This window comes from Talpa occidentalis, unplaced genomic scaffold (assembly GCF_014898055.3).
Source record: "Talpa occidentalis isolate TD23 unplaced genomic scaffold, MPIMG_talOcc4v2.1 talOcc4.10, whole genome shotgun sequence".
Classification (NCBI taxonomy): Eukaryota; Metazoa; Chordata; class Mammalia; order Eulipotyphla; family Talpidae; genus Talpa; species Talpa occidentalis.
In genome coordinates, this window is record NW_023600993.1 from 58,093,895 (window position 1) to 58,116,864 (window position 22,970).

Here is a 22,970-nt window from a genome sequence, read left to right on the forward strand (position 1 = left end):
TCAGGAGAAATATATACATATATATATATATATATACTTATACATAAAATGTATAAGTATACATATGTGTAAACACATTTATATAGATACATATTCATCTCTTCACATTTAAATTAAATGTAGCTTACATAAACTGTGTTCTTCATCTTGCTTTTTTTCAGCTGAAAATATATCTTGGGCATCTTTCTGACTCACTTTGAGATGATGCTCATTATTTCCCAGCTGCATAATGTTTCATTGTATGAATGTGCCATAACCTGTTTCACTTGTCTCACACTGAGAAACATTTTTATATTGGAAACAATGTACAATGAAAGTGTTCTTAAGTCACTCTGCATGTGTGAGCACAACTATAGGGCTTACAGTCAGAGGAACAGCAGCTGGATCCTTTCCTGTGTCTTTGTAATTGCCTCTCCAGAGATGCTACCAATTCAGTTTCTACTGTGAATTTATGAGAACCATTTTTGCTACTTCTTACCAACTCACCAACACAGTGTGTTAATCAAACATTTTGTCTTTCCATTTGGATATATTTTTAAAAGTTGTATCTTCAGATGCCTATCTATTGATTCTGCTGATTGAGTTTGAGATTTTTTCCTTTTACGAGGCTGAGACACATTGTTTCTGCTTCATTCACTCTGTTTTTGTTTCTTTTGCTTAAAAAAATGTAATCACTATCACATTTTTATATATGTATATACTTCTTTAAGAATATAATTATTTTGGTCCTCCCCTGATGGCGCAGCAGTTGAGCGCTGGGCTGCGAAGCTGCCCACAGCCTCTGCAGCGCCAGTTCTCACCCTCCCGCGCTTCTGACTGTACTCATTGCTTGTATAAATAAATAAATCTTTTTAAAAAAGAATATAATTATTTTAAAACCCTTTTCAAATTAGTGGATTAAAAATAAAGTCCACCTGGAGACAAGAGGTCATTCATTTCCTTATGAGTCAGTCTTCACTATGGTCCCTTTCCGCCAATGGCCTAGGGTTTTGGGTAGCAGGCTGATTTTGAGTGGGTTGTTTCCTACTTTAATTCCCATCCCTGATCCTCCATGATTACTGTTCCATGACTCCCAGAACTTGTTAAATTTTTTATACTTCATTTTCTCTATTGTTGTCATAAATATGTAATGAGGAGGTACTTGATAGTACAATTCCAAATGCCATCTTTATCAAGAAACCCAAACATATTTGAAAAGCAATTGTTGTGACCTGGACCACTTAGCCTCCTACCTGACTGGGTTTCTTTTCTTCTAATTGGCCCAGATGGATATTCTAAGTGAACACCATCTATATTCATGTTTCTCCTCCCTAGTTCTGTGTGGCTGAGCTCTTGGAGATCCTATCTGAGCAGGATCTTCCCAAGCCTAATATAAGCTTTTCAAAACTGAGCCAAGAATAAGACTGTGTCATCCTAAATTTATAAAAGATGGGAGGAAGTAAAGTCAGTAATGGTAATTTCACACATACACACACAGGAGAAATATGTCATCATTACCAAAAGTTAGGGAGCATGCAGCCAGAGGTAGGAATGTGGGAGTTATTGCATGTAAAGGGGTTGGAGTAGCTGACAGAATGAATGCAATGGAATGCAAGGCTGGTGTCTACAGACAAAAGCCTACAGCACTCCAAAATATACCAGGAAGACAAGGTGCAGCAAGGTAAGCTGAGAAAATGAGGCCAGGAGTTGGAAGGAAAACAGGACAGTGCAAAGTCTTAAAGGCAAATAGAGGGTTTTGGGTGTAGGGTATGCTGGACTGTTTATCGGGCCATATTTAAGTCTCAGTGAATAACATTTTCAATCCTGTGAGAGTTATGGAAGTTGTCTGGAAAATCCTCATCGTTGAGAGATGAACAATCTAAATGTCATCTTCTGAAATTGACAGTTTTCCTTGAAATCTTAAACATAATGCAAAGACTCTGCCATAGTTTATATGGGCTGCTATAACACTGTATCAGAAAATGAGTGGCTTATAAATGTCAGAAATTTATTTCTCACAGTTCTGGAGATTGGAGGTCCAAGACTAGGGTGCCAACAGTTCTGTCATCTGCCGACAGTCTTCTTGGTACAGCAATGATGTCTTATAAACATTTGTTTTTTATAAAGCACAAATTCCATTATGAGACCTCTGCCCTCATGATCTGATCACTTCCCAAAGTCTCCACCTCCAAATGCCATCACTTTGGGGATTAGGTTTCAACATATAAATTTAGGGGACATCTGCACACCACCCCTAGCCTCCACAAATTCATGTCCTTATATAAAAAATGCATTAATTCCATTCAAATAGTCCCAAATGTCTTAACTTATTCCAGCATCAACTCTAAAGTCTTGTTCAAAATCTCATCTAAATATCTTCTAAAATCAGATATGGATACAATTAACCTTGGTGCAAACTGCCCTCCAACCATGAACCTGTGAAACTAAGTAAGGAGCATGCATCCAGCATACAATGGTGGGACCTGTGTAAGATAGACATTTCCATTTAAGGGAAGAAATATGAAAAAATAATGACAGAAAATTCCCAAACCTGACAGGGTGACAGGGCTTTAGGATACACTATCCCAAAACATGGCACCTTGGCAAATTGAGTATCTTCTGCTGAAGGAAATTTTTTTAATGGTAGAAGCTATAAGGACATTCTAACCTCCCTAAGTTGTCCTTCTTGAAATAGGTCATAAAACTCTTAGGATGTATTTGCCTTTCCTATACCAGAAAGAGGGAAGGCATTCATGTCACCAGAGGTGGCAAATTTGGACCAAGGAATCTGTACAAATAAACTTTGTTAAGCTACCCTTAAATTCCTAGTTACTTCTTCACAATTGGCTACTACTAGCCTAAATCCCTTTATCTTTTCTACTCTTCAAAAATTCATTATTTCTTTCTATAAAAGGTATATAAAAGAATAAAACTTCTGTGAAATTTCCAAATTTTTAAGTTATGTCAACTTTTTGCTTAACAATTACATGACTTAATTACAATTAAGTCATTCTCTCATCTTTTTATTGTAAGTAGTTACAAGAGCCACCTTGCATCTTCAACACTTTGCTTGGACAGAGTTTCAGCTAAATATTCAATGTCATCGCTTGGCTAGCTCTATGTTCCATAAAGTACTAAAGCACACACACAATGCAGGAGGTTCTATGCCACTTTGTAGCAAGGACACCTTTCCTAGATTCTTATCTGATCTGGACTTTGCAAATACTTCCGATTTTTTCTAAGGATTGATCACAGTTTATTATAACTCAAATTATGATTCCAACTGGCAAGGAAGGTTGTCCTCTTGGGTAAGTTCTTCACTCTTCTACTAACACAATTCAGAAATAGAAAAAGATACTCTTTAGTCACAACAGCTCCAGTTTCTAAGATCAGCTATTTTTTAAAGCAACCTTCTTTTGACCACCAGCTTCCTAGACACATACAAAAGAAAACACCCCCATAATTCTTGGTGACAGCCTAAGTGTCTCTACATGAAGTGAAACAAACATTAGAGGATGATTACTACCTGACTGGGTCAGCTGAGGACTTGAAAATTCATCACAATATTATATTAGAGCTGGATAAACCACAGTTAAGGTTAATTCCTGTCACAAGTAACTTCTTGTCATCCAATTTCTTTTTTAACTGTCTCCTGCTAGATTTCTAAGGTTTTACTTGTGGAATGAAGGAAGCATCTGTTTAGCTTAAGTTGCCAAGTGACCACAATTGAAAAATCGAAAGTGCTGATTTTTTTTTTTTTTCCAACCAGCTAAAAACAAAGTCTTGTGCATTGACTTCTCTGACTGTTCTCAGTAGCAGTTTGCCTCTGTCTGACTCACACTGGGCCTGCACTGGGTTAGTGTCTCCATTCTTTGGCCAGGGTAGCATGAGCTTTTTGGGTAACAAAATTGTCATCGTGTTGTGTGTGACCTGGCAAATAGGACACACAGTCTCCATTCTGTGGGCATGATTCACGACATAACCACAGTATTTCGTGTAGGTCCCACATCCAGGCAGGCTGAAAATTCAGATGAAAGGCAAGTGTTTCAACGTTGAACACAATTCCATAGAAACATGGCCAAAAAAGCTCTTAAAAAGTGGTTCTAGGGCCTCCCCGGTGGCGCAGCGGTTGAGCGCTGGGCTGCGAAGCTGCCCGCAGCCTCTGCAGCGCCAGTTCGATCCCCAGTCGGCCAGCGAGGGTCCCACATGGTGCGCAGATCTCTCCTGCCATGCCCACTGCTCCCCTCAGCAGTGTGTTTTGTCAGTCTGTCTGTTCTGTTCCCCTCTCTGACTCTGGTGAATTCTCTCACCGGCCCGCAATTCTGACTGTACCCAGTGCTTGTATAAATAAATAAATAAAAATCTTAAAAAAAAAAAAAAGTGGTTCTAAACTTTGCAAAACAGAACTATTTCTGCAAAACACAGCACGGGAAAGGAAAGGACGTTTACTAATTGGCAGAATTGCTATTTGTTAAATTCTCCCAGGTACTTACTCATCTTTTTTTTTTTTTTAATTTATACAATAGCTGGGGTACAGGCCAGAGGCGCAGGAGGGTGAGCGGATTCACCAGAGCCGGGAACAAAACAGGCAGGCTGATGAAATACACTGCTGAGGGGAGCAGCGGGCGAGACAGGAGAGGTCAGCCACGCCATGTGGGCACCTCCCGGGCAGGCGGGGATCGAACCTGCGCTACAGCGGCTGCGGGCAGCTTCACAGCGCGGCGCTCAACCCGCTGCGCCACCAGGGAAGCCCTCGTTCTCTTTTTTTAAACCGCAACTCTCCGCCTACTTTTTCTGGACAGCTTTGCGAAAACTAGTACGCGAGAGAAGCGGCAGCACCAGCGCGCGCACGCCCCGCCCCGCCGCCCCGCCCCGCCCCGCCGCGCCCCGCCCCGCCGCGCCGGCAACTAGGCCACCGCCCCGCGCCCACTTCCCGGCGACGCCAGAAGCCGCGCCGCCCCGCCCTGTCCCCGTCCCCTTCCGCGGTCCCGCCCCAGCCCGGCCCCGGGCGGTTGACTGCCGCCCGCGCTCCGCCCCCGACTTTGATTGGTCGGCTGGGTTCCCCGCCGCGGCCGCCGGTTGGCCACCTAGTCGTTGCCCGGGAGACGCGGGTGGTGTTGTGGTTCCTTGCGGCTCTGGGAGTTTAGCATTGGCCCCCTGCGCGCCGGCCCGCCGGGTACCGACTCTCCTCAGGTGCGGCGGGCGGCAACCACGGAGACCCTCAGCGAGCGGGTGAGTGGGGCGGGTGTGGGTGGAAAGTCAGGGCGGGAGAGGGGGCTGCTTGTATCCAGGGACCAGGGCGGGACCTCGGAATCTGCTATGCTCCCAATGTGCATGTGCCCCTGCTGTGTATCCTCGTGGATGTGCCCCTGCTGTCAGTCTGGCATGGATGTGGCCCATGCATGTGTCCCTGCTGTATACCAGCGTGCGTGTGCCCGTGCTGTGTACGGGGCGTGGATGTGTCAACTCTGTATACCTGCGTGATTTGCATGTCTTTTCGGAATGGTGAGATGCCTGCGTACATGTCAGGTGGAGGCGGACAGAGCCGGCTCCGACGTGGCTTCGTGGCACAGCCCCTGCAGCTTCCCCAGCTCAACAGTGAACACTTAGTCCGACGTGTCTCCCAGGCATGAGGAACACCGGCAAGGAACAGCAAGGAGCCACGAACCGCTATGCTCCCTGCGGTGAGTGACCTGTGGAAAGGAGGCGTCCATCTCCTCTGCTCCTGGGTGGGGTCAGACCCCAGCATCCGGCGTGTGTGCCCGGGGTGGGGGGTGATGGAGGTGGTGGGCTGGATAGACTAACATTCTCAAAGATACCCTCAAAGGAAGCTTCACACTGCTGTTATGCCCCAGTATCAAAGCAAGACTTAAAGGGAAATGGTGGTGGTGGTGGTGGTGGGAGAGACTAGACTTGTTTTTCATTTTCAATAAAAGAATACCTGGCTACCCCACTGTTCCCTCAGTTGTTAAAACAATAGAATCACTCCGAAATTTCCTCAGTATTTTAACCCTATGTAACTCATGTGTCTATTTCCCTGAATGTCTACTTGTGCACATTCATTTTTAGCTGCATTGTGATGTTTTTACCTGCGAATTTATTGCTCCTTAATTTAGATCCCAACCAAGTTAACGACATCTCCCCCTTTAAGTGGCTGGACACAGGGAACAAGTTGGAGGAGGTGTATGTTGCAATGGGGCTTCTCCTTTACTGGGCCTTGAAGTTGTGGAGAAGGGAACGAAGAAGCCTTGGATGCTGTGGTCTGTTTTGCCTTTGGTTTTTATTCTTCCCATTTTGTGAAGGGCTAGAGAAGGAGTGGAGACATAAGGGTGGGCATCCTCTTGGAAAGGAAATGGGACTTGGCAGGCACATGGTCACTGCCCATGTCAGCTCAGACTGGAGCAGAGTGAGGCCTTCCACATGTTCTAAATGGGCTTCTAGCCCAGAGCTCAGACTGTGACTACTGTTGGTGCTGACACATGGCCAAGCTAGAAACTGGTGTTTGGGGGTGTGAGGTAGGGAGGGGTGGACCTCAAGAGAGAGAGACCTGATGGTTCCTCCTCCAGAGGTGCTCTCAGAGTTTCTAAGGTCTTGCCTTCCTCTCCCCTCCATCCCTGTACCCTCTACCCTTCAACACTAAGAACTAAGGGATGGTGGTGCCTGGTACTATTCTAAGCACTTTAATACACTAACATTTACCCTCAAAACAACTCAGTAAGGAATTATTAACACAGTTTATCCATGACGAAATGGAGGCACAGTTTTAGGAAGATTGGACAACTGATAGCTGGCTTCTCTGCCTAGGCTTTTATACCCCAAGGTAGGAGCCGCTATGGTTTATAGACATATAACACTGCCTGTGACTTCTACACCGAGAGCTTCTCAGATCTTTCTTTGGTCTCAGAATTTCTTTCAGCCTGCTTCCTGGTGGATAAAATAAGGGCACATATATCCTGCCCTTGAGAAGGCAGGGAGGCTACATAAAGTCTCCTACATGATGGTACATGATCTGGTGCTATACAGTGATTACATACCAATGCTCTTTAAGTGATTAAAAACTACAAAACATACCTTGTTTCATTAACTCCATGCGTGGGGTGGTGGTGGTGGTGGTGGTGTTGGGGACGACTGGTGGTTCTTAGTGATATGGGCCCTTGAGCTCTGGGCTACTTTGCATACAGTTATAATGGCCCCCAGTTTAGAGCTCAGTGCCTGCCCAAAGCTTCTAGTAATGAGGACAAAGTAGAAGGTAGATTGTTCTCTGTGGATTAATTAGTAATCAAAACACAGAGAGGAAGATTAAAGTGAGAATCGAATGCATTCCCTCTAAAAGAGAAAATATTTTAGCTGGATTACAAAGCTCTTAAACTCCAGTTCTTAATTCTTTAATTGAGTCTGTGAGTTCTACATAGTTCTTTAAGCCTTTCTTAATGTTCTTTTTTCTTTTCAAACTGTAATATTAATTCAGCTAATTACTGTAACTTAGCTATTTATAAGATTTTTCATGATTGATAAATGTCATTAATTGTTATGCAGTGAACACACTTTCTGTCCCAAGTAAAATTGGGATGTCTAAACTTTTGCCTTTGGAGAATGATTACTTCATGTTTATGGAATTCTTGTGTGTTTACATAAATTGATCTATTAGGACCATTTTCCTGTGCTGCTCCTATGTAAGGGTCCTCCAGTTCAAGGAAGAGTGGGAGAGGGAGGGAGAAGGGAAAAAGAGAGAGGGGGAGAAGGAGATGGAGAGAATGAGCGAGAGAATGGGGCAAGGTTTATTTTAAGAATTTGGTTCACAGAGTTGTAGAGGCTGGAAAGTCCAAAATTTGTAGGATAAGCGGCAGGCTGGAGTCCCAGGGGACAGATTCCATAGTTCAGTTTTATGGGCAAAGTCTTTTGGAAGTTGGATTCTTTTCTCCCCTGGGGACCTCATGTCCTTGAACAGATTAGATGAGGCCCACACATTAGGAAGGGTGAGCAGCTTTATTTAAGTTTTACTGATTTAAATGTTAATCACTCCTTTATAAATACCATCAACAGTAACTTGTAGAATGACATTTCACCATATATTTGGCACAGAAGCCCAGCTGGGTTGCCATAAAACCCAGCTTAAGTCACTTGTGCTACATTGATGGTATTTTGTGTATTTTTATATTCTCTCTGTACTTTGTCCTCAATATTTTCAATCAGCTCTGGTATTTTTCTTAGATTTGGGCATGGGGTTAATCAATTTCTGCTTCAAAGTGTCACCTAAAACAGCAATAGGCCCAGTGTCCCAACTGCAGGTCCCTGGGTTGTGCCAGCTCCTGCTGCTCTTAAAGGAAGTTTCACGAGAGGACACAAGGCAGCCTGCAGGGCACTCTTCTGGGTGCCCACCACTCCCTTGCCTGCTTGAGGGGCCTCACAGCTTTGCCAAGTCCAGTTTGGATTGCCTGTCCGTGGCTCCTTTCTGTGGGACTCAAATCACCATGAGGAGGAAGGACAGACAGCAGCTTCCCTTCAGTTTCTTCTCCTTTGTCCTGTTGCACCCAGTCTTCTCTTCATAAAACCAGTCCTGTAGAAATCACATACTCTTACTATGCTGCTTTTTTGTGGGACCCAATTTGATGTTTTCAAGGGATTGAGCCATCTCATGAATGTGTGTCTAGATGATTTCCCATAACACCTGGTTGCCCTGGCAAAAGTTGTCTCAATAACCCTCTAGAGCTCTGGTCGCCTTTCATTACAACTTCTCGTGATGTCCCAGGTCGGCCTTACACATAAACAGAAATGGAAAGTTTGTGTGCAGAGTCCTCTGGATTTGAGAGGCGGTTTGGCCTGAATGTTGGAAACTGGGTGTTAGGACAAGGGGGTTGGGTAGTGGCTTCAGATAACAAGTGTTCACTAGGGGATGCTTTCCTGGCAGCACCCAGTCCTGCCTCTTCCTGCTCTTTATCAAACTCGCACATGTGTTCAATCAGGTTGCTATTTCTGTGACAATGTATATCTTAGTGTTTCTAGTGCAGTGTGTTGACCACCTTTTGGCCAACGTTTGGCCACATGTTCCATAGACTTTGTCCATGACGTTTAAGTGATTTAGGAATTTTCAGGGACGTGTATTCTCCAACATATCTAGAAATACTGGCTAGTCCCAGTTTTGTGGAAGATCAAAAGAAAGAGAGAGAGAATATGTGTGTGACACATAAAAGAGGGGATTTGGATATTCCACTGAGAAGCAAAAAGTGTGATGGAAGAGGTTCCATTCTCATTGTTTTGGAGCAAAGTTGTGACCATAGCAAAAAAAAAAAAAAACAAAAAAAAAACAAACATAAGGGCCTCATGTAAGGTGCTTTTCCTTCTCCTGGGATCAATGGCTGTGTGCTGGAGAGTTTAAGACTCTTAATTCCAGCGCAGACAGGGTGAGACTACATCACAATTGTCCTATGCCAATATCCTATGATGGTTGCTCCCTTGCTAATGCCCCATGGTAGTTACTCTTGTGCTAATGTCCTGTGGAGGAGGATACTCACCCTCCCTGGCATAAACATCTTCCAGACAGTGAATCAAACCTACCTGAATTACTCATGGAGCAACTCACCCCCCTTGGCCTCCTCTTCCCTAGACTGGTATTACCACCTTCCGGTGAAGCGGTCTGAGAAAGTAGACGCCCCACCAGCATCCCAGATCCCAGGTCTCAGCCAACTGAGAGACACACCCAATGGGAACCCATTTGGGACACGGAGGTACTGGATCAAAGAAACAGACTCAGAGTATGTGAAGCTGGCAAAGCAAGGTGGCCGGCCTGGTAAGTATGCCCTCTTCATCCAGGGTCTCCACTGTGGGGAGGAATGCTACTCTTCACGTCCTCCATATAAAATACTGTACAAGCCATGAGTTTTGCCCAAGGCCTTTAAAAATTTAAAACATTGACAATGGGGGATACAGTCTTCAGGGATATACTGCTTTCGATGAGAAGTTATGTTGAATAGACTTTGAATTTCACAGGATTTTCTTCAGAGTGACACCACCCCTTTTTATTTTCTAGTTAGTCTCAGGAAATTGTTCACCTCAGCGGAAAAGTTAGCTTGGCACTTTAAGGCCTTTCTTGGGGGAGGACCTTTGTATTATTAATTTGTGAAACATTGTTTCCTATAATTATTTTCTCCTGGCCTCTGTCCTGGTATTAATATATCTTAAATAATGAAGGTCATAGATGGATTTTAATGGGATGTTGGTGTCATTACACTTGTAACCATGATTGAATTGAGAAAGTCTTACTTGGTTCTGCAGATGGAAATCACTGATCCGAGGTTAAGGCATAGCTGGCTGTTGTCATCATTGGCACTGAGAGAGTCTGCCTTTTCTGCCTGCCTTTACCACTAAGGAGTATGTCAGGGGAATGGGTGGCAAAATGGCAATGTGTGGGCTTGAATGTTAGAAAGCCCAAGCCAGGACCTAGACATATTTCATATTCACCTCTACTCCCTTACCATTGTTTCAAAGATATTAGTGGGACAGCTGGCAAAATCTGAATAAGGTTTGTAAATTAGATAAAAGGATCACCTCAATGCTATTTGTGCTAATTTCCTGATCTTAATCATTGTGTTGTGATTATGTCATAACTGCTTTGGAAACCCGCTGGAGTATATAAAGGAGTTAAGGGGTGTCATGCCTGCAGCATGCTCTCAAATTCAAACAAAGTGGTGACAGTGATAGTACTGATGGATGAGAGAGTGAGAAAGAGAATGATAAGGCAAGTATGATGAAATGAAATGTTAGTAGTTGGGGAATCTAGGTGAAGAGTGTAGGGGATTCATACTATTCTGGCAACTTTCCTCTGACTCTGAAATATTTAAAAATAAAAAGTTCACAACTTCTTGCTGATTGCAAGAAAGTCAGTCAGTATTGCCTGTCACCACTGCTGTTATTATCATCACTTTGCTGTAGTTATTATCAGGCGAAACCAGTCACTCCCTTCTATGACAAAGCCCTTGGAACCGACAAGGGCGGGAAGAGGAAAGCCAGAGAGAGCAAGTGGTGGACGGGGAAGGCAGAACATGGTGATCTGTCCCTCTTGTGTGATTCCACCCTGGGGTGGGGAGGGGCACTGATTAACATCCCCACCCTGTGATTTAGAGAGGCATGTGGCCTACTTCCCACTGGAAAAACAGAGTGTCCAGTTCCTTTCAGAAATGCTTTGGGGGAGGGATCAGGGACAGGCAGACTATCTCCAGATACCTGGACAGGGTGGGAGCAGCTGAGGTGCAATCAGCAAGCTGTCCCAGGAGACCTGAGGAGATTTGACCCTTCCCTGCAGAGTCTACCTGGTAGGAGCCCCACCTAGAAATGGTGGGTGCACAGATGCTGCTTCAGGACCAGGACAGAATAGGGGGATGTCCAAGGGATATTAATGCTGAGCATCAAGCAGAGGTTCATCTTAGTATAAATACAAGAGGTGAGAACAGATGTCCTGTGGCCCCTGGACTCAGAGGCCACCCAAAGGGCAGTCAGAGTCACAAGCCCCTGCCTGTTAGTACATGCCCTACCCAGGGGGTGGGGAGCACTCATGGCTGCTCTTTTTGGCTTTGAGATCTGTTGAAGCACTTTGCTGCCGGGACCAGGAAGGGCTCCCCAGTTGCCTACTCCCTGCCAGATTGGTACATCCACCACAGCAAGCCGCCCACAGCCAACCAGCGACAGTGAGTATCCAGTAGCACCAAGTTGTTCATCTTTATAGGAAGAAAATCTCCATTTGAATTTTAAATACACATTTGTCTAATATTGATAGTGCTGGTGTGACATCATAGCTCCAAGTAGACCTGCAACAGCCAGCTCTTGGGGCACATCGCAAGATGTTAGAGTGCCAGACCTCTGAAAGTCTCCACATGTATTCCACCCTCTAGTTATAGATATTGGGACTGTTTATGGGAACATAGCTTTGAGTTTTGTTCTCTTTACCAAGGGCCTGGTTACTCTACCTCCTTCAACAACAGCCTGTCCCACAGCTTTCTGCTCATTGAGAAAAAGTAGATATACAGTGAGAAATATAGGGAATGTTATATTTTTATGATGATTGCAGAGTTATAGGTAGTTGCTCTCCACCATAATATTTGAAACATCCAGGAAATTCCTGTGTCTGGGTTTGTAAACTATAGCTTCCAAACCACTGTTCTTGGACTGAGAAGTGAAAAATCACTTGGTCCACTTTCCCAGTTTGGCTAGGGGAGCAGGACAGACTGCTGATTCCACACTGTTCCCCAGGAACAGTGCTCCACTGCTCACAACACAGCCAGTGTTCAGGAGTTTTCTTCCCCTGTTCTTTAAAACTGAGATTGCGGGCTAACACAGCTCACCTCTGACCTTAGCAGCAGCTGGAGAGAAAGGAAATTGGCAGCAGGAGAAAGGGCAGGAAGATAGACAGGAGGCTTGGGCACTTGCAAGACTCTGGGAGGAAAGTTCCACTGGGTTTTTGGGGGACTGGGTTTTCCATCTCAGTCCTAGAGCCCATCCATTGGGGTTGACACATGCCAAATGCCCTGTGCCTACTGGATGCCACAGGTTTCCAGCACCTGAGCTCTAAGGAGGGCCTGCCCCAGTAGGTCCTTCTGGGCACACCCTCCTCCCAGCCCAGCCCCTGGACAGTTCCTCTTCCTTTCTGTTTTACTTCCCTCTGTCCTGGGACCCATCATGAGGCTCTGTAACCTTTTCAACTCTCCAAACCTCTTGGGGTGGCTGCTTTCTGGGCTCTGTTGGACATTTGGAGGGTATGGGCATGGAAAGTCCAAGAGTGAGCTTTACTTCATTGAAATTCTGGGACCCAAGGAGCTGCAACTGGCATTGCCTTGTGTTTTCTTAAATTGCACCCTCCTTTGTTATTTTCAGCATCCCCTTTGGTCTCTGGGGTATTTTCCTTGCCAGTGAAGAATTGGAGAAATGAGAAATGAGAGGGCTGGAAAGAAGTGACCCTGTTCTGCAGTCCCTGAAACAAAGTGGATGGGACTCAGGGGCCCACCCTTTCCATACTGCATCCCTGAGGGGTCTAGGGACTGTGGTTCCCTCCAGGCCTGCATTACCAGCCTTGCTTCTGCTCCCTGGTGACTCCAGTGCTATCATTGGACCCCTCAGAAGCCTCCTTCCAGCCCTTTCTCTTCTCTCTCATCCTTCCCAGTGCACTGCCATCCCATCCCTCCACTCCTCTGCTCTGCCAGTCCTGTTGTGCCAATAGCCCTGGAGGACTCCTGCCTCCCTCCGCCCTCCACTCCTGCCTGTCTCCTCTCCTCCCCCAATTTCTTCCTCCCCTCCCTTTCCTCCTTGGCCCCATCCCCTCCTTGTCCCTTCCCTCCTCCCTCCCTTCCTGATCCCCCCTTCTGCCTCCCCTCTTCCCTTTCCTTCCTCTCATTTCCCTCCTCCTCCCTCCCCTTTCCCCCCATTCCTCTCCTCTGAAGCTTCCTCCCTTCTTCTCCCCCACCACAGTCCACCTTCTCCTGGTCCTGCCTGTGTCCATGCTCCAAGACAATCTTATTTTAATTATCCAATGAAATTGAAAGTCCATCCTCCCCCACCACCATTTTCTGGGACCCCCCCCCCGCAGGATCAAGTCCCAGCCCTCAATCTGCTTAGTAAGCCTGGCCTGATGAGGGATGCCAGGGAGTGGGTGAGAGGACGCTACCTCGCCACTCCAGCTGTGCTGATTCAAGTGTCCGGAACTGAGGTGCCCGGGAAACAGGACAAGTGCTTAAATGTTGCTTAAAAAGGACCACTTAAGAGGAAAAAATGGTTATTATTATTATTATTAAATGATTATTTGAAATGGTCAATGTTGAGGTGAATCTATTCTAAGAGACTAAGATGTTATAATAGTTTACAACATAATTTATCTGCTTTAATCATTGATAGTTGAATAGTTTTCATTCACTGATGTTAACACTGTGAATTTGGACGTGGCCTCTTGGCCAAGGCCTTGGTCCAGGCCATGGAGAAGGCCTGGTGTGCTCACACAGCAGGCCAAGGAGGGAAGGACTGGACTCTTCCAGCACTGCTGTTCCTGAAATGGGAGTGGCAGGAGGAGGAAAGATGGTGCGTAAAAAGAGGCAGAGCTCAGGTTGGGCTGTCCTATCTATTTCTGCAGAGTCCCTGCTGTCTCCATGCCAGATTACATGGTTTATGAAGAGTTTAACCCCGATCAGGCCAATGGGAGCTATGAGTCCAAAAGAGGACCCTTTGACTTTGACATGAAGACAGTTTGGCAACGAGAAGCTGATGAACTGGAGGAGAAAAAAAAGGTGACCGAGCCGCGATAGGTGTCTGCTTTGCTTTGTCAACCCGGATTAAGGGGCGCAAGTGCCACCCATGGTGGGTCTCATGTTGCCCATACCATTTGTACCTACTAAATATGGATCTCCTAAAAAGATAACATTATCTTTTTTCTTCTTTTTATGAATATCAGCTCCATGAAGTAAGATTAACTAAGTGTGTTTTAAGTAGTTAATGCTTGTCGTAGGCAGAACTGGCAAAAAACTGCTCATACAGCACACAGAGAAAGGATGTTTTATATTTGTTCATTGTCTAGTTTCTGAATATCCCCATTTTATGTAAGTATTTAAGTGAAAACTTCGCTGGGATACTCTTTATTGATAATGAAGGAAGAGAAAACTGCTGTTCGTGTGAGGCCCCAGTGGTATATTTGGGCACAGAGGAGCAACTGACTTTAATGTGGAAGACTTTGTTAGGGGGTTTATGTTTCAAAAGAGCACCTGGGAACACACAAGCTATCTCTAATTGTGGTTTCGAGGTTATGATATCTTGATTTGAAGGCCTTCTGATCATGAGGCCTGACCCCCACCCACAAGGGCTCCACATTGCCCTCCATGACTCTAGCTTCTTGGTGTGAGGTCAGCCTTAGTTCTTGGGACATGGGGATTTGTGAGAGAAATGGTGACATTCGTATTAAAATGAACTGTTTCCATAATGAGGGCACAACAAGAACAATCCTTACCCACAAGTGTGTTTCTTGGTGCATGTGCTGACTGATCCTTGAACTGTTAATGCTTGGCACCCAGATTTTGAATCCTCAGTGTCTTGATTTGAAGAGAAACCTGGGTGATTTACTTCAGGGTTGAACACCATGTGGAACGTCAGTTGTCTGCAAGGGGACTTTTTTTTTTTGACATCCCAAAGTGCCAGCTACGATTTTGACATTGGGTGATTTGCATGATCAGTGAACTGGACTACTTTAGAGATGTGGCCTGTTTCTTGGCAATATGTAAATGACAAAACCATCCAGTCATAAATGCAACCTTTGGATATTAACCATGGTTACTCTTTTAACACCTGGAAGAACCTGACCACGAAGTACTGTGCCACCCTAATCAAGTTGGGTTATTTACCAACCACTGACAAAAGCTGTGCTAAGGGCTAAATAAGGGGCAGGGAGCAAGCCCAGGCCTGGGGAAGGAGGTGGGGTGAGAAAGGCCTGTGCTTAGACACAAATACTGTGAATATTTAAGTGAAAGGCATGCGTAGTGGCTGCCATCTAGTGGGGAGAGCATCCTGTTGGGTAGTACCCAGGATCACTGGAAGCTATTTCAGTCACCACTTCGGTATGCAGCTCAGCTAGAGCCTTTTGCACAGAATTTTCTCCGTGTGTCTTCTAGGATCTCAGGGACAGCTAGAGTAAGAAGTTAAATGTGAAAACATGCCACAACATTTAGCTAGTATGTTGTACTGGAATTTGAAGAGCATCCTTCCCCAGCCACTCATGAGGGCCTGGCTGTCCCCCACCTTCTCCCCTCCCAGAAATTGAACCTCAGGGAGTGGACCTTCCCCAGCCAAGCTCTGGCCCCTCACATAACAGGGGCAGACACACAGGGATGCTTAAGGCATGGTGGCTCTTTGATAACCAGCATCACCTACAGGATGATTGGGGTCAATCGTTTCCTCTTCTGAAGAGTCATCTTTCTGTAAATGCTTGTAGCACCTCCATGGGCTCTGTTGATTTTTTTTTTTTTCCCATTGCATTTCTTTTACAATTTTTAATAATGTAATTTACACACATAGAGCACTATTCTAAAAATTGTCACTTTGTCACCATACATTCAGGTGCAGAGCAGTCCTCTCCCACAAATTTCCCAGTCTGCACATCAGCACTTCTCCCGTACCTGCAGGCAAGCCCTGGTCTGTTTCCAGTCTTTAGTTTTAACTGTGTCCAGATGCCCACTTAGCAGAACTGTCTGCATGCAGTCTTGTGTGCCTAGCCCCTCCTGTGTGACTAAGACATCCACATATAGTAGATGTCTGTCTTAGCTCTGTATTGTGGAGTTTTCCATTGTAGGACTGTGATGCAGTTTATTTCTACATTCACCACTTGATGTACACTTGGCTTGGTCCCGGTTCTTGACGATTATCCATACACCCACCATCAATTTCCCATGCAGGTTTTGTGTGGACACCTTTGCATTTCACTTCACTTGAGTAAACACCCAGAAGTTGGATTGCTGGTTAAATGGTATGTGTATGCTTACCTCCACCCAAAGCTGCTGGGCTGTTTTCAGAGGGACAGCACCTTTTCAAACTCCCACCAATCTGCTGAGTTCTAGTTACTCCTCATCCTCTCCAACGATTGATCTTGTTGGGTATTCTAAACTCTCAAAATGGATGCCTCCTCATTATGGTTTTAATTCGCATTTCCCCACCACACTTTTTAGGTGCTTTTTTTGTCATCCATAGACCTTCTGTTGGTGAAGCAAAGAAGTGGTGCTCTGGGATTTTTTCTTTTTTTGCTCTTTTGCCTGTTTTGTAATTAAGTTCTCTTCCTATTAAGTTTTGAGACTCCTTTGTACATTCTGCATATAAACCCTTTCTTAGAGATGAGTTTTGCAAATACTTCCCAGCCTGTAATTGTCCTTTATATTTTCTTAGCAGTGAACAGAAGTTCTTAATTTTGATGATTCATCAATCATTTCATTAATGATTTTGCTTATGATAGTGTTTGTATAAAATCTTTGCTTAACCCAAGATCATGAAAGTTTCCTCCTATGTTTTTGTCTAAAGTTTTGATAGTTCTCCATTTCAAATTTAGCCCCTTGCCTGCAAGCCCCTCTTCCTGAAGTACTCCAGGAGCTGTATTCCTGGCCTTGTTCCCAGCAACATTCCCAACGTCCATCAGCAGCACGTATTTTCTATCACCCAAGTGTTCATTTGCTGGTCCCCGACTCTACTTCTGAACATCTTCCTGCTGCCTCTGTTCAGTATCCCTTGTCTTTGGCCCAAGTCATCACAGAAGCTATTTGCCCAGATGCCTGCCCACTGTCTCCTCTGAGCGCACCTCCACTCTGCCTGAACATCTCCTCCTCCTCCCCACCTTTATACAGTGTTCCCCCAGCAGCAGTGTCCTTTCCTGTATACACAGGACCCAGGTTAAATGCCACCCTCGCCCCTCCAAGGTACTCTTTGCTTCCTGTATTTCTTGGCCAGGATCAAGTTGTCTATACCAGCCCTTCACTAGCACACACTCAGCTGTGAGGATAGACAAGAGCAGGTCTCTCATCTTGGTGTCCTTTCCCTTTTGCTTTACCCTAGGTACTGCTTGGTGGTTCCAGGTAAAGGAATTCAAGATCTTCAGAGGTCCTCTCTGTGTCTCCACAAGGCTCTGCCCAAGCCCTGGGGCCGGGGGTGGGGTGGGGGGGAGCTGTCCTTTGTCTGGGTGTGGGCACCAGCTTCCTCTCAAAGTCCCTTTAGAAATGGGTTCTCCCTGAATATTTCCCACTGTTAGTTTCCATTGTTTTTCTTCTTGGGCAGATGACAACTTTCCTTGATGACAACAGCTGTTTTTAAATTACTAGTAGTCTCTTTTATACAATCATTGTTTCTAATGGGATTATTGTTGACTTATATTTTATTGTGACTGTTTACCAGTAAAACAATGATCACACTGCAAATCTGGTCCTGTATGCTTTGTACATGTGCCACCATTTGTGAGCTTTCTTTGCTGCTAAATGCTAGTCATTTAATCAGGGTTTTGTGTGTTTCTTCCAACAGGTGAGGCTGCCAGCTATTAACTCAAAGAATCCAAGCAAAGTGGGGACCCCACTTGGCCCCAAAGACCCTACAGGAAGTCGACTCTCTTTTCCTCCCATGTAAGTGCATGGGCAGTGCCAAGTTCTCTGGAATGGTTTGGGGTCTAATTTTGGTCTTTCATCCAAGTGACAGCAGTAATAGTGACAGCAACTACACTCTGTGCTAATGTCAGCCCAATGATATTTGCTTCCCAATACTATGTTTTGAGGATGTGAATTAGAGATATCATAGTTTCCCACAGCCTGGCCTTCAAAGCCCTGGTCCAACCTTTTTACCCCACCACCTGGATCCCATTTTCTTCCTTCTTGTCCATGAGAATCTGCCCATTCCCACATGGACACACTACTTCCCCCACCAATTGTTCTTTTCCCCACAGGCCTGCCCTCAGATCTACTTCTAAGATCCCATCCTCACAAAAGCTCATTTTGACTGGCTTGCCTTTTAAATTTAGGGCCAGTTGTCCTTGCACATGCGTGGTGCTCAGTTCTGACATTTTGTGTCACTAAGACCTGGACCACGGTGTGAGTGAGGGCTTGACCCTGAATTCAGCAGGAGAAATCACTAGGTGCCCTGAGGGCTGGTTAATCTTCTGGTTGGAGGGCAAGTACTCAGAGTTCTGTATTTCTCTTTCCCTGATGTAACTGTAGTGCTAGAGCTAATACTTTTTAATTGTCTAAGTGAGTCTTCAGACAGCTTCTCATCCAGAGGGGGAGGAACAATCAGCCAGTAACATTACATGTGACAAATGCCATGAATACCAGTTCACACTAGAGAAGTGGTGGGGGAGGGGAGAGATCTGTACGTTTAAAGGGACAACAATGCACCTATTTTCTCAGTGTTCATCATCACTCTTCTGAGTTATCACTAAGTTTGATAATAATTTTTCTCTTTTTAAGGCCTGGTCATAAAAACAGTTCACCCACAAACTTTTCCAAACTTATTAGCAATGGTTATAAGGATGAGTGGTTACAGCAGCGAACTGATTCAGAAAAGCGGACCCCGCAGACGTCCCGAGTGTCAGCAACATCCAGAACGTCGACATCGACTAAGTCCACCCAGGACCCGGAAGAGCAATTGGAAGAAGAGCCAGCCCCAGACCCAGAGGCTCCAGAAGGCTCTGAGAAAGCCCAAGGTAAAGCCACCCCACAGTCTGTGCGCCCCTGGGGTTTTTATTTACTGCCATAACAGCCATGACTTATTTTTTTTTTTTTTTACTTTGTTATGTATCCTATCTACATGAGTAATCCAGAAGTCATGGAGAAAACATAAAGTATTGAAATTTCAGCTATATATTAGGATAATACACATTTTGCTTTCTTCCTTAATCAAATGAATAGCAGAAGTCATGATTTCTGTGGCTTTATATTTTCTTTTAGTTGTCAAAATTTTGATATTTTCATTTAATATACCAAACAAATAATATACCAAATAATATCAATTTTAACCTCCTGGATCCTAAAGCTTCTGCAATCTTTGGATTTGACATAAGCATCTGGTCCAGAAGAGGCAACTTCAGAAAAAGGCTTGGTTCTTTGAAAATCACTCACAATTAAAATAGAAGTTATTCCATCATCAGCTTATCTTTAAGTGATTATCAAAAGTATTAATACTTTAATACTTGGTTTGTATCATTAAATTGAACAACTAATGCACTTTTTCTTTATTACAGAGTCTTCACCTCCAAGTGAGTATTTATAGAGAAACCAACCTGCATCCAAACAGAAAAAATGTCTTACACATGAAAAATTGCTGGGCAGAGTTCTTAAATGTGAAACTGAAGCCTCTTGGTAGCCTGAGACATACTTCTCCAAACTGCATGTATTCTGATTTCAAAAGCTGGTGCTGTCTGTGCTTTTAACAAATTGGCGTTCTAAGGGTACAGTTTGGGGGCTGCAAAAGAAAGGCCATTTGCATTATTACAATATGTTGCCTTTATAATATTATGCATACTACACAAAATAAAACATTTTAGTTTGGTCCAGACACATACATTTTATTACATGCCATATGAGAGACACAGGTTCAAATAATGGAGAAGTGACAGAATACCTAGTTTGAACTTAACACAAGCAATCAGCACTGAGATTTACCTGTAAAGGATATTTTAGGATTTACATTTATTATTTTTTTGCATGGTCTTAAGTAGATAAAGTTGACTTCACCACCAACAAAATATATGATCTATAGATAATACTATCATTTGACATTAATGTAAGTTTATAAACCTTTTTTGCAAAATAAATCATTGCAAGTGTTACATAACCTGTAGTTTAAATTAGCAGCAAGGACCTCCTTGCTCTTTTTAACCATTTAAAATTAATGAAAAACAAGGTAAGAAGTAGAGTCCCTGTAATCTGGGGAAGCCACATTGATGGAAAGGACCTGCCTGCATGCATTCGTCTTGGCACTGAGGTGTCACTGAAGAAGTTCCTGGCTACCTCCCTAAGCAGAACTTCTGGCCCCCCAGCTCAGGTGGCCTCATGCTCTCCCCTCTGTTTCCTGATTCTTCTTCTTTTCATATTAATTCTTAGCTTTATTTTTTTATAACTTTTTTTTTAAGATTGATTTATTTATGCATACAAGAGTTGGGGTATAAGCCAAAGGTGCAGGAGGATTCACCAGAGACAGAATGGGGAACAGAACAGGCAGACCAACCGAAATACACTGCTGAGGGGATCAGCAGGCGAGACAGGAGAGGCCTGCTTCTCCATGTGGGCTGCTCCCTGGCTGGCCAGGGCTTGAACTCATGCTACAGAGGCTGCTGATTGCTTCATAGTGCAGTGCTTAACCCCTTGTGCCACCAGGGAGGTCCCTAATTCTTAGCTTTATAAACAATAAATCCAAGCATGCCTTTTCCTTCCACCTGAAAACCTGTCCCTGAGAGCCTGTCCTAGCACTTCTATATATCATCAAGGCTTCTTTTTTTCCTTCCACCAGACAGTTTTGTTTTATTTTTAATTGCAGTTTTGACAGCTATTGCCAGTGTTTTTGGCATTTCAGAAAGTTGTCTTTAGATAACTGGCACAATGTTGTGCTTTGAAAGAGCTGAAATTAATGAAGGTGTATGTAGGATTTGGTGTACAGGTTAAGAGTCACACAGTGTCCCCTAGAATTAGGGGAAATGTGTGGACTTATTAGACTGATTTCTCTCCTGCCCACTGCTCTTGCTGAGGCTGTGGTCACCCTATATGTTCAGTTTAGTTCAGTTCATTTCAGGATATTTATATCAGCAGAGTCTTCCAGCATAGCAGGCAGACTCATGAATTTACATGTCTCCAATGGGCACTCCATTCTTGTCTGCAATACACAAGCTAAAGACCAATGTATGATTTGTGCCTGCAGGTAGGCCCCTAGGCTAAATTTTTATGTAGACTTCAGGAATTGACCTTATAAACAGGTACAGAAATATATGGGTTTTTTAAATTTGAAATTAATAGATTAAGTGGTCAAGAGGAACACTCTTCTAGTTATAAAATAAATATGTCTTGGAGTTACAATGTATGGCATGGTGTGCATGGTTAGTAATGCCGTATTGCATATTTTTTTATTATTTTATTTATTTATGCATACAAGAGCTGGGATGAGGCCAGAAGTATGGGGGGTGAGGGTGGGGAGCAGAACAGACAGATCTACTGAAATATACTGCTGAGGGTAGCAGCAGGAGAGACTAGAGAGGTCTGCTGCGCCATTTGGATCAGTTCCTTGGCCGGGGATTGAACTCATGCAGCAGTGGCTGCTGAGAGCTTCATAGTGATGAGACTTAACTCCTTGTGCCACCAGGGAGGCCCGTTGCATATTGGAAAATTGCTAAAAGATTTTGAAAGTTTTCATCAAAAGGAAAAGAATTATAACAATGTATCATGACATATTGTGGTCATTTTACAATCAAATATACAAATATCAATTCATTGGGTCTTATAACTAAAACTTACATAATGTTAACATGTCAACTATATCTCAATTAAATAAATAAATAGTTTAAAAATTCTTACTTAATGAATCTTAAAAAAAAAAAAAAAAAAAGCGCCTCCCTGGTGGTGCAGTGGTTGAGCGCTGGGCTGCTAAGCTGCCTGCAGCCTCTGCAGCACCGATTTGATCCCTGGCCAGGCAGCGAGGGTCCCACATGGCGCGCAGACCTTTCCTGCCGTGCCGCTGCTCCCCTCAGCAGTGTATTTCATCAGTCTGCCTATTCTGCTCCCTGCTCTGTCTCTGGTGAATTCTCTCACCCTCCTGCACTTCTGACTGTACCCAGTGCTTGTATAAATAAATACATAAATCTTAAAAAAATAAAATAAAATAAAAATTCTAACTTATAAAAGCTGTCCCTTCATTTTCTTTTACCTCTCTGCTCATGTATTTATTTTGCTTTGCAGGTCCTGCAGCAACTTCATCTGCATCAACACCAGCAGAGCTCAAATAAACGCTAATTGAATTGTCCTTAGGATCATTTTCTAATGATTTAATATAATTTACTATGTTACAGCTATATTTATAAGACTCCTGTTATAGTTTATTAATACAGATTCTTATGAACTAACTAATCTTATAGCCGACTTGACACCACTGTTGCATAGATGGTACAAGTGTTGGGCTTTTGTCTCTCACATTTCTCTGAGATGTTAAGCATGTGGGCTCTGGGATGCTTTGCCTTGCTAGCTTCGGGATGTTCCAGTGTCTCGGAACCAACTGCTTCCTCTCTATGGTCATCTTCCTCCTCTGTTGGTGGCATTTGTATTGAAATTAATTACTTAGATACTTTACTAGAAGAAGCTAAGAAAACAAACTTTTAGCCTTTTCCATTATTTGGTCCTGTAATCTTTGTAGAAATAATTTTTGTTACAAAATTTTAATTTAATTCCAGAATATTGTGATGCAGTTTATATTAAGAAATACTAATTTATTATGTCTTGAAGTTTTAAACATTATAAAAACAT

At 43.9% G+C, this 22,970-nt stretch overlaps 1 protein-coding gene across 1 annotated transcript; it reads left to right on the forward strand.

The window, feature by feature from the left end:
- The first annotated feature begins 5,120 nt into the window (after positions 1 to 5,120).
- CUNH7orf57 (chromosome unknown C7orf57 homolog) lies at positions 5,121 to 22,970 on the forward strand. Its single transcript, XM_037493281.2, has 9 exons — positions 5,121 to 5,211; positions 5,509 to 5,663; positions 9,584 to 9,766; positions 11,552 to 11,660; positions 14,090 to 14,243; positions 17,998 to 18,095; positions 18,933 to 19,168; positions 19,706 to 19,720; positions 22,410 to 22,970. Exons 2-9 carry the CDS (start codon positions 5,609 to 5,611, stop codon positions 22,454 to 22,456), a joined length of 897 nt encoding a protein of 298 aa, XP_037349178.1. The 5' UTR covers positions 5,121 to 5,211; positions 5,509 to 5,608; the 3' UTR covers positions 22,457 to 22,970.